General features: G+C 43.3%; 2 protein-coding genes across 2 annotated transcripts; one reads left to right on the top strand and one right to left on the bottom strand.

Annotated features, from left to right (window-relative positions):
* Positions 1-875: 875 nt before the first annotated feature.
* parp1 (poly (ADP-ribose) polymerase 1) lies at positions 876-12,168 on the top strand. Its single transcript, XM_079368588.1, has 23 exons — positions 876-1,182; positions 2,115-2,277; positions 2,697-2,812; positions 2,935-3,149; positions 5,242-5,332; positions 5,650-5,766; positions 6,088-6,264; positions 6,436-6,595; positions 6,699-6,839; positions 6,927-7,166; positions 7,266-7,331; positions 7,437-7,569; positions 7,793-7,988; positions 8,069-8,197; positions 8,609-8,692; positions 8,956-9,078; positions 9,320-9,448; positions 9,543-9,641; positions 9,764-9,916; positions 10,056-10,183; positions 10,288-10,349; positions 10,697-10,811; positions 11,388-12,168. Exons 1-23 carry the CDS (start codon positions 1,060-1,062, stop codon positions 11,467-11,469), a joined length of 3,042 nt encoding a protein of 1,013 aa, XP_079224714.1. The 5' UTR covers positions 876-1,059; the 3' UTR covers positions 11,470-12,168.
* Positions 3,233-4,679, bottom strand: adorb1a (adenosine receptor B1a). The gene has a single exon (XM_079368652.1). The coding sequence runs from the start codon at positions 4,303-4,305 to the stop codon at positions 3,289-3,291; it is 1,017 nt and encodes a 338-aa protein (XP_079224778.1). The 5' UTR covers positions 4,306-4,679; the 3' UTR covers positions 3,233-3,288.
* Positions 12,169-12,257: the final 89 nt, after the last annotated feature.

Raw genomic sequence — 12,257 nt, 5'->3', positions numbered from 1 at the left:
CATAAAAGCAAGAAAAATGTGCCAGTCTACTTCAATCAGTCTGGATTATTTCTCTTCACTCGATTAGTTGTGACTGCGACTCGCGCGGGTATTTTACAGCCGACTCATTGATCATATTTTAGGGAAGATGCATCACTCCATAGATAGATTTCTTACTTGTGTTGCTTTGAGGCAAACACCGAATGAATTACTTAGCTAAACAAATAATCCTGATGCATTAATACATACAATTATCTCAAATATGAATCTACATATGATGTTGTTGTAGCCGAAAATAGACGAGACGTAAAATGTCTTTCTGTGCTGCCCTGCTCATGTTGTTTATTCATAAAGGCCAAGATAGGATAGTAGTTTGAAGTCCTTTAGGTCAAGTCCAGGCTTGTCAAAAATTCTATGAAGCAAAATTGCATGTCAATACAATTATTTAAAAACAGTTTCAAAGCTATGATACTTACTAATGGTTATAGACCCGACATGAAGCACCCTTAAATAATTACGATCCTTAAAATGAACTGGTGGTGTGCGTAGTTGCAAAGTGTGACTATCTATTCTATTTGGATGTTCTTCATTGTTATGGGTTCCAACACTTTACAGTTATATGTGTCTCTTAAGGTATACATGACATACAGTTTTAAACCCTAATCTTACATTGAAGTAATTCAACCTATTTAAAATTTGAATGTTAAAGTTGGCAACAATCTGCTCTTTTTTTCTGCACAATGCAGGGATATCTTGAGTGTGTGAAGACTACAATTGACTTCCAAATCATACTCTGGTTTTATTAAACCCATTGCAAGCAAAAATAAGGTAAAATGTTAAAACGTTTGATGCCAATTTCTTGTTGATACAACTGCTTCTCGTGCTCAGCGTCACGGTTTTGGTTTCAAGAAACGTTGACAGAGTGAGAGCTCTTCGCTTGTTCGTTCTGTCGTCTTGCAGCAGGCACGCGGGCATCGACTCTCTCTCTGCTCGTGAGCACTGATTGTTGTGGCTCTCTTCCGTCCAGAAAGTTCGCCTCACAGTCAGCTCGTTTTTATTTAGCAGAGGTATTAAATAATTATGGCAGACTCGCAAGAGGACAAGCTGTACAAAGCGGAATATGCAAAGAGCGGCCGCGCGTCGTGCAAGAAATGCAAAGAAAACATCGCTAAAGACTCGCTGAGGATGGCCATCATGGTGCAGGTAACACAGATCCTGCAAGCTAGCTTTACACCACACTTCTATCTATGTCTTAGAAATCATCATGGGCTCCATGAAAGAGATATAATGAGTATTTAACAAGTTGTTGGAGAATTGAAATAGGTTGCGTTTAATGTGCTTGCAGTTGTGTCACGCTAGGCCCTCGCTGCCATTTAAATGGATGGCATTGTCTTCTTCACAAAGAGCCGTCTTTCTCTGTTATGCATACTTAAATATATTGACTCATCTTTTTTTAAATCCATTTTTGAAGTTACAGCTCTTGTTGATAATGTCAGATTTTAGAATGAATTAACTAAAAATAAATCAATTCAATACATCAACTTCTCCATCACAGTGTGAAGTCTGCTGCCCCACAGAGAATACATTAACTAATAGGCTCAAACCTGCTGAATGTCAGCCTTTTTTTTTCTTTTCTTTTTTTTGCTCCAGATTGCATGTAAGCTTTTACCTGGAAGGCTTGTATAGACTGATCCAGTCTGAATAAGATCAGTCAGCATGGACAAAGATTTATCACCTCTCTGCCTACCAGGACATTTTACTAAGCGTGCCACAACAGCACGTGTTTGTTTACGTTTAAGTATAACAAATGTAATCCTATTGATTAGTCTGCCAAAATCAATGAATACATCTTTAATAAATATGTAACATTGAATTTATTTTATTTGAAATCAGAACAGATGTTGTTTCCTCTGCACACACTGGACAAAAAGTAGTGAGCTAGGATGTTTGATGGCGAAGGAACTGTCATGATTTTAAATGAAAATCAGCCTGTTCTAATTGCGATACACTTCTGTCGATATAACAGATATCCTGACCCTGCTGCCTCTTTAATATTATATTACACTCTGCAAACACACAACTCAATTCACTGTACAAATAGCACTTGTTGACTCTTGCGTCTTCGTCCTCCTCAGTCCCCCATGTTTGACGGGAAGGTCCCTCACTGGCACCACTTCTCCTGCTTCTGGCAGCGAGCTGCAGCTCAGTCCACTGGAGATATAGCCGGGTACTCTGACCTCCGCTGGGACGACCAGGAGAAGGTCAAAAAGGCCATTGAGAGCGGAGGAGCGACAGGAGGTCAATACTCGACTCAGTCACATTTTACTTGCATGATAAAGGATTATTAAAATACAATATCTCCACACACACACACACACACACACACACACACACACACACACATCCTGTACATATTTAAGGAGCTAAAACCCACAGTTTCTAACAACGGCCTTTTTGACAGTGGTGCTGGGGAACTATTTCTCTTGTCAGAAAGCTGGACAGATAAATGAAGCCAATAAAAAACCATTATATGTTTTTTAACCAGTGTAAAGATCAACAGGTTGATAGAAAATAAATCCCTTGCCGTACTTTATCACACAGAAGATTTGTTTCCTGGTGACCATACGTTGTTTTATAAAACATCTTTACATTCACAAATCTTTTTGTCTTTTTTTTTGAAGGACTTTCTCTACTAAAGATGTTTTCACTTCTTGTAGGAAAGGGGGACCCGAAGGGTGGAGCTAAAGGAGAGAAGACACTGAATGACTTTGCAGTTGAATACGCAAAGTCAAACCGCAGCACGTGCAAAGGCTGCGAGCAGAAAATTGAAAAGGTAAAAAGCTGCCTCTTGACGTTTTTTTACGGCTGAAAAAAACCCAGTGAACGCCGTCAATTATTGTCAAAAACCACACATTTGAGAACGTTTGATCACATTTCTCTGTGATCGTCTTTCAGGACCAGATCCGCGTTTCCAAGAAAACAGTGGACTCCGAGAAGCCTCAGCTGGGTCTGATCGACCGCTGGTACCACACGGCCTGTTTCGTGAGCCGCAGAGAAGAACTGGTTTTTAAGCCTGAATACAGCGCCGCCCAGCTGAAGGGCTTCAATGTGCTGCGTGCTGAAGACAAGGAGGAGCTGAAGAAGAGACTCCCGGCAGTCAAAACTGAAGGGTGAGACGGATGGAGAAGGGCTGATCTTCTGTTTTGTTTTTTTACAGGTTGTCCACTATTAATCTTCAGAAGAGAAATCTTGGTCAGGTGCGGTGGAGGGGTTTTTGGCACCTAGCTTCCTCTCTGTCATCACTGACGGCTACGCATGAAGCCTCCCTGTGCGCCTGCAGCAAAGGAATATATCCTTGAAGGCGTCTCTGAACGCTGTCATGGTGTAGGCATACAGGAAGGGATTGACGGCAGAGTTGGCGTGTGACAGGATGATGGCGTAGAGCAGCAGCTCGAAAGGCACGGGGCAGCCCGGGCAGAGCAGCAGGAAGCAGTTTATGACATGGAGTGGGATCCAGCAGACGGTGAAGAGGAAGAGAACCAAGAAAAGAGAGGCGGCCGTCTTCACCTCTCTGCGGATCCTCGTTTGTCCCTCCGCCCTGCCGCTTTGCTCGGACGCTATCCGCCTCGCCTGCCGCTTCACCGTGACGAAAATCTGCGCGTAGACGAGAAACATGACCACCAGCGGCGTCAGCACACAGGCGAAGAAGTTGAAGTAGACCATGTAGGTCATGTCTACCACCAAGACAAAGAAGCAGTGGCCTGACTCAGGTGGCGTCTTGTGCCAGCCCATCAGAGGAACAAGCCCGATGAGAAAGGCCAGCAGCCACGTGACGAGGATCACCAGCGCGGCGGCGCGGCCCGTCATCAAGGCTCGGTAGCGGAAAGGCATCAAAATGGCAACGTAGCGCTCCACCGCCACCGCCAGCAAGCTGAAGATGGAGCTCTGCGTGAACATGATCAAAACGCTCAGCATCAGCAGACACAGGTGGAAGTTGCGACGGGGCAAGCCCACGTCGGTCAGGATGGCACAGGGGATGGCGACGGCGCCCACGCATATGTCGGCGACGGCAAGCGACACCAGGAAGTAGTTGGTGACCGTGCGTAGCTTGCGGTTGAGGCCCACGGCGGCACACACCAGCAGGTTTCCCACCGTAGAGAGGACGGCGATGACGAGCTCGGCCGCCATGTAGGCAACGTTGGGGGAAATGAGCAAGTCGGCGGGCGGAGGGGAGGGAGGGGAGGAGTTCTGGGAAGAGGAATAAAGACTGGAGGAGTTTGTAGTCTGGACAGAGTAGAAGTTCAGCAGTGGAGTGGGGTCTTCCATGTTCGCCTTAAAGACGGAGACGAGAGTCAAGTTAGAAGTCCACCAGAAGCTTGTCGCTCGTTTGCTTCTGTCTTATAACTACATTTAACAAAATGCGAGGAAACAGAAAAAGTTACTCACCGGTTTACAGCAGGACGGCCCTCCTTTAAAAGGTTTTTCCTCAAGAGTTTAAGAAGTCCTTGGTCTTGTCATCCTGATTCTACACGCCTGACACTGCGTGAGACATCAAAAGTCAACTCCTGTTTGTGAGAAACTGGAGCAAACCGTTTTATATGACTCCCTTCGTCCCTGTTGATGTAAGCTGTAGTCCAACAAGGGACGCCGTTGTTCTGTTTATGCCCTCAGAAAGGACCAGACGGACACTGTGTGTGTGTGTGGCTTCATTTGGAGGCTAATTAATATACTTTTATTATATAATTATATCTGAGCGCTGACACCTGGGACTGTGCAGACGTGTAGCTGCATGTTTGTGTGTGTGTCCATTAACTGATGAATCCCCTTCATGAGTGAAGGTGTCACGCTCTGCTTTGTTTGTTCCACATGTTCAATAAGAAGTTTTTTTTTTGTCCCTTGTGATTTTATTCACACAGCATTATTAAGACAACAGGAACACTTTGGAAGAAGCAGGGGCGCTTCTAGTGTCTGTTGGGGCCCTAGGCAAACATTCATTGAGGGCCCCACCAACACAGCATTAATGCTGCTACACTTACCAGGGCGTTGAGAGTCAGTGTTGTCAGATGGGGCCCCATTAGGGAGGTTTCCTCCTGTCTTTTGCAAAATGTGCACATTTTGAGGGAATTGTGTGGTTTCAAGTTTGTCACTGCTTGTGGCCCCCTGCTGGCCTGCGGGGCCCCACAAACAGTTTCCTGCCCTTGCTTGTTGGCATGCGGCGCCTCTGGGAAGAAGAGTGTTTGAAACGTGTGTTTGCTCTGGCAGAAAGCGAAAAGCTGATGAGATGGACGGAGTGTCAAAGAAGCAGAAGAAGGAAGAAGATGAGGAGAAGAAGAAGCTGGAGGAGCAGTTGAAGGTTCTTCTTTCATTTTTTTTTCCTTCATTCACTTCTTTTCTGGAGTCAACCACATTTATTAAAAAAAAAAAGAGAGAGAGACAAAACCTGACGTTATGTTGGATCAATAACAAATCTTCACCAGCTGCCCTGTCTTTGTGTGTGTGTGTGTGTGTGTGTGTGTGTGTGTGTGTGTGTGTGTGTGTGTGTGTGTGTGTGTGTGTGTGTGTGTGTGTGTGTGTGTGTGTGTGTGTGTGTGTGTGTGTGTGTGTGTGTGTGTGTGTGTGTGTGTGTGTGTGTGTGTGTGTGTGTGTGTGTGTGTGTGTGTGTGTGTGCAGAACCAGAGTCAACTGATTTGGGGACTTAAGGACAAACTGAAGAAGTTCTGTTCAATAAACGACATGAAGGAGCTGCTGATTGCAAACAGCCAGGATGTTCCCTCCGGAGAGTCCAACGTAAGAACGACTAATGACTCATCCAAATGTGTAAATGTCAGAGATCGTGTACCCACTTTTAATTAGTTTAGTAGGAACAGTACGGTACCGTTTTGGAATATTTGAAAGAAAGTTAACATGAGAAACGACACCTAAACTTTACGTTAGCGTGTTTCCCATATTATGCTGCTGTAGCTGTGTTTCTATGTTCATTCAGAAGATGCTTTGGTGTAAAGCGACTCTCATCTGAGTCGTACGAGCATGAGAAGGAGCTTCAGAATTACCGGCTTTATCTCCAAGGTAGGAAGATTGACGATCAGCGTGTGATTATTTGGTGGACAGGTGGTGGACTCCCTGGCAGACGGCATGGCTTTCGGCGCTCTGGAGGCCTGTAAGGAGTGCCAGGGCCAGCTGGTGTTCAAGGGCGATGCTTATTACTGCACTGGAGATATTTCAGCCTGGACAAAGTGTGTTTTCAAAACGGCAACACCTTTACGCAGAGACTGGGTCACACCCAAGGTAGGCCACCTCATTCCAGCATGACTTTTATTTAGTTTTTTTTTGTGGTTATTTATAGTTTAAAAATCCACGCTGACTCACAACCCATGTGCAGGTCACTGTAAATAGATGTCTGTAGTAGCTGAGTTAAAGCAAATCACCTTGTTTACTACTTGAACACTGTGGTTTCAGGAATTCCACGAGCTTCCTTTCTTGAAAAAGTTCAAATTCAAGCGACAGGATCGAGTTTACCCGAAGGAGACTCCCGCCCAAACCGTCGGCGCAGCCAAAGCAGAACCCCTGGCGAGTGCGTCCAGTGCCCCGATGGAGCTGCCAGAGGGAGCACCTGCAGGTCAGAGGAGAAAAACAAAACCATACTCCCATACACGAGCACTGTCAAAAAAAAGTTGAAAATAAAAAACCCATTTTAACTTGGAAAAAATGTTGTCCCACAGACAAACCTCTCACTGGTATGAAACTGTTGTCGGTGGGGAAGCTGTCCAAAAACAAAGATGATCTGAAGGCAGCTGTGGAGGAGCTGGGAGGCAAAATGACAAGCACAGCCAATAAGGCCTCTCTGTGCCTCAGCACGAAGAGTGAGTCACCAATCAAATCCTTCCGATCCTTTTTGTAAAGGCTATAAAAGTGCGAGTGCGTTCTTCATCACGCGTCTACTTCAACAGAGGAGGTGGAGAAGATGAGTAAGAAGATGGAGGAAGCTCGGGACGCCGGCGTGCGGGTGGTCTCCGAGGATTTCCTCACAGACGTCAAGTCGTCAGGTAAAGTCCTCCAGGAGCTGGTCTCCCTGCACGCCATCTCACCCTGGGGAGCGGAGGTCAAAGTGGAGGCTCCGGCTCCATCTGTGGCCTCCAAGTCCGGAGCGCTGGCCACGAAGAGCACAGGCCGGGTGAAGGAGGAGGAAGGTGAGAGATGCTTCGCTGCTTCTTTTTAACAGATTTAAGGCTTTCTGTTATAACAGGAACTGCGTATGATAATAAATCACTGCATCTGCTCTGTTACAGGTGGAACCAAAACTAAGACGATGAAACTCACAGTCAAAGGAGGAGCTGCTGTGGATCCAGATTCAGGTAGTGATGAGTGTCCTGCTTTTTTTTTTTTTTTTTCTCTCTCTCCTTCCCTTCGACTTTAATTGATGTCTTCCGACCTTGCTTCATGTCCTTGATCTTCTTTAGGTCTGGAGAACAGCGCTCATGTCCTGGAGCAGAGCGGGAAGATGTACAGCGCTACGCTGGGTCTTGTGGACATTGTCAGAGGAACCAACTCCTACTATAAACTGCAACTGCTGGAGGATGACGTCCAGAAACGGTTGGTTTTGCTGTACAAAAACATTTCACTCCATCTGGTCTTCAGTGTTAATGTTATTTAAAGGTATATGATTGATAGATAGATAGATAGATAGATAGATAGATAGATAGATATACAAACATTATCTACTCTTTAACGCTTTCTTTTCCCTCCATATTCATTAAAGACTAAATCAGAACAAATCCTCTAACTCCAGTATCTCTCTCTCTCTTTGTGTGTGTAGGTACTGGGTGTTCAGGTCGTGGGGCAGAGTGGGCACCACCATCGGAGGCAACAAACTGGACAAGTTTCACGACAAAAACTCGGCTCTGGACAACTTCCTGAGTGTCTACAAAGAGAAGACCGGCAACGAGTGGGGCTGCTCCAACTTCACCAAATATCCGAACAAGTTCTACCCCTTGGAGATCGACTACGGACAGGTATACACAAGCCACAAACACAAAGAAGCGAGATTACAGCGAATATTCTGATTCACCGTTTTGGAACATTTCTCGGGTAGGATGAGGAAGCGGTGAAGAGGCTGACGGCCAGCGCGGGCACGAAGTCGAAACTGGCGAAACCTGTCCAGGAGCTGATCAAGAACATCTTTGATGTGGAGAGCATGAAAAAGGCCATGGTGGAGTTTGAGGTAGGACATATTTACAATCTGCACCCGGCAACATCTTTGTCCTTTAACTTGAACCTAATCAAAGATGTCAGTCTTTACTGACGACACTTGTCTCAGTGTTCCTTACTAAATTAGAATCCCTCATCTGATGTACTCAGTTACTTGCTGAAAATTCTGACTTTGGACAAAGTTAAAAAGAACAAAGCAGAATTGTCTTTACTGTCAGCTGTGAGCTGTCTCAGTGTTTAAATAGCATTTCTTCTCAGGGATGTGTGTGCTTTCATGAAACAAACGGCATTGTTTGCCAGAAAAAAGAAATCTGTTCTGTCTGTTTGCATTTGTGCTCTCGAACTACTTCAGTGTCGTGGATAAGTTATTGTTTCTGTCATCCCAACGTCATCCCTCGTACTCTCTTTCCTCTCCTGTCCTCAGATTGACCTCCAGAAAATGCCTCTTGGGAAACTGAGTAAGAGGCAGATCCAGAGTGCCTACTCTCTCCTCACTGAAGTCCAGCAGGTCAGTAACCTACAGTCCCTCTGATTCACCTCACCCCGGGGTTCCCTTCTTTAAAGACTCTGACGCACTCGAGTTCAAAAGAAAAAAAAATATTCTGCTCATTTCATTTGTTCCGTTTAATTCAGTTAGAATCCATATTGTGAAGAATCTGTTTTCTTACTACTTCTGTGCAAAGGTTCAGCTACATATTTATAGTTTCCCTTCTCCTTTGACCAGTCCATGTTTTTATGAGTCACTCTTTCTTGTTCTTTTTTTAATCAAAGGCTGTATCAGATAGTCTGCCTGAGTCCCAGATACTGGATCTCTCCAATCGATTTTACACCCTGATACCTCACGACTTTGGAATGAAGAAACCTCCACTGCTCAACAACCTGGATTATATTCAGGTAAAGAAAAAAAAAGATGATTTTTTAAAATTCTTTATTTCATTTTTTATTTTCTTTATTCCCTTTATTTAATCAATGTAAACTTGCTCATAACCATTTTTTTTCTTTTTTGCTATTTATATTTCCTGTTTTTACTGTTTTTTGGAGCTGATGTGACACCCAAATTTCCCCCATTGGTGGATCAATAAAGATTATCCTTATCCTTTAATTAATATCATGACATCCACATACATCTGTTTAGGCTAAAGTTCAGATGTTGGACAACCTGTTGGACATTGAAGTGGCGTACAGCCTGCTGAGAGGAGGAGCCCAGGACAACGAGAGAGATCCCATCGACATCAACTACGAGAAACTCAAAACCAAGATTGAGGTGAGGAGTGTAACTGTGTTTCTACCGGGATATATGGGGGCAAAGATTTGTTCTCTTTCTAGTGTGATATAATTTTTTTAAATTTTTTATACAGGTTGTTGACAAGAGTACTCGCGAGGCTGAGATCATTATTCAATATGTTAAGAACACCCACGCTGCTACACACAACACTTACACTCTGGAAGTGCAAGAAGTAAGTCTTTTTTTTTTTTTTTTTTTTTTTTCCCCGATGCGTCTTTGTCACAGACTTCATAGACGTTCTTGTATAATTCTAGCACGAATTACCATCTAACTGTGACTTCCCCTATCTTTTAGATCTTTAAAATTGTCAGAGAGGGAGAGCATCAGCGTTATCGTCCCTTCGAGGAGCTACACAATCGCCAGCTGTTGTGGCACGGCTCTCGCACCACAAACTACGCCGGTATCTTGTCTCAGGGTCTGCGCATTGCCCCTCCAGAGGCGCCAGTGGTGAGTGCTGTTGTTATAATTGTTGGGAACCTCTAACTGAGCCCTGTTCATCCTGACTTCAGTATATTCTATAATTATCATCGATGTTCTCTCTCATTTTTATTCCCTTTCCGTTGCTTTTCTGCTCGGTTTCCTTTAGACCGGTTACATGTTTGGAAAAGGTGTGTACTTTGCCGACATGGTGTCCAAGAGTGCAAACTACTGTCACACCTCGCAGTCGGACCCCGTCGGCCTCTTGCTGCTGGCTGAGGTTGCCCTCGGCAACATGTAAGTAACAGGCAGTACATTCAAATGAAAGGTCATACGTAACCCGTTTGATAAACTTCAGTGATTCATGATGACATCAACGTTTCTTCCTTATTCGAATGCAGGCATGAACTGAAGAAAGCCTCCCACATCACAAAATTACCCAAGGGCAAGCACAGTGTTAAAGGTGAGAAAAACATATTTTGACCGTTCTTTTCTTTTTCATATTGCTTTTTATTCCATAAAGTTATAGCGGTCACATTATGCGTCTTAAACACAGTAACTTAGGGCTAACTGGTAGACACTGTAGCCGGGTCTGCTGACACCCATTTATAAACAATCACAATCATTTAATTTACAGATTGTAGGGGAAGTATTTGAATGTTTTCTTAATTTAATTACTTACTCATCAATGTGGTGGGGCATTTGGAAACTCAAGTGCCCTTTGTTTATTAAAGAAAAAAAAGGAGACAAAAAAGATTTCGTAGTGTCCTGCTTCAAAGTGTCATTAAATATCTTCCTTCTATCTTGCAGGTGTGGGTAGGACTGCTCCTGATCCCAGTGCCTCTGTCACTTTAGATGGGGTGCAAGTGCCTCTTGGAAAAGGAGCCCACACTAACATTGACGACACCAGTCTACTGTACAACGAGTATCCTTTTACACTGACCACCTGGCTCATGACTCGGATCATTGAGGCCACATTTTTAAATCTCTACATTTTATATTTGACAATTATTGAAATACCTTTGTTTTCACTTTTTTGCAGTTGGGGATTTTTTCTGATTTTAGATCAAAGTTGGCGCCCTAGTTATTAAAAGATTGCATGGCTGTTGGCTTATAAGGAACAAATTCTTAGTACTTATATTTTATTGCGAGAAAAGTTATTTTGTACATTTCCCATCAGAATATAGATCACTCTGAAGCACCAGGTCTGGTTCACACACTTAAATTAGCCTTTGTGGCATTTGCACACACACATCACTGATTTAGATTGTTAGTATCAACAACACAGTGATTACAGTAAGACAATCTGGTGTTTAAACGGTTTGGTGTTTCTCATTTAAAAAGTATTCAAATGTGGCATCAATTCTAGATCTCTTACATTAAATAGTCTCTTTTTGTAATATCTGATGGCTGTACTTAATGTATGTTCCTCCTTTTTCAACTGTGTTAGTCATTGTGTTTCGATAATGAAAGTTAATGCCCTTAACTGTTACTCCTCCAGATACATTGTGTATGATGTAGCGCAGATAAACATGAAGTATCTCCTGAAGATCAAGTTTAACTACCAGACGTCCCTGTGGTGAGAGGGCCATTTCCTAAGCCTTCATCACTGAAATCAAAGACCAGAGCTGCCTGCAAACACCTGGGCTTCATTCTCTGCAACACAAGGTGTTTGGAAAAGGAGCGATGCTTCCCCACGTCTCACAGTGGTCATTGGAAATCTCTAGTCACTTTATTGCTTTTTCATCAGGTTAACTAGCTGGCAGCCTTTCTTAGTAACACATTAGGTACTTAAATACCTATTCCAGAGATGCTCATAAAGCAGTTCAGTGGTGGTGAAAGCATGGTGCATACCACATAGAGTTGGGTTTAGTTTAAACATCAGAAAAAGTTAGTTGTGTTCTGTCTCACGTGGTTATCGTCATATTAAACGTGTAGTTAACAGCATAGCAACACAAATGTAAGAGTTTTAAACAACCAATCTGAAGACACATACCTGTGTTTGCATCTTGCAAGGGGTTTCTCAGTGAAATAGCTGCTTAAATGAACATTTTATAGACTTATGTTTCAAAGATACTGTACAAGGTTTGACATGTATATATTTGTTTTCGTTTGTCATAAAAAAAAAACTGTCTTCCTTGCAGACAATGGAAAAGATAGCAATGTGTGTTTATGCAAAGTACTCCGTAAAAGAAAGCAACTGCCATGGTCTGTGGTACACTTTTTCTTAGTGTTTTTTCTTGCTTACCTGATAATAAAACATTGAAAGTTCTGAAATATCATGCATTTGTTTTTGTGTTGTTTTTTTAATTAATGATCCATCTATTTTCAGTTTAGATATTTTCACTGTAGGATCATACCGGTATATGAA

Source organism: Symphodus melops (assembly GCF_947650265.1).
Source record: "Symphodus melops genome assembly, chromosome: 1".
Classification (NCBI taxonomy): Eukaryota; Metazoa; Chordata; class Actinopteri; order Labriformes; family Labridae; genus Symphodus; species Symphodus melops.
This window is presented reverse-complemented; position numbering and strand designations above follow the sequence as displayed.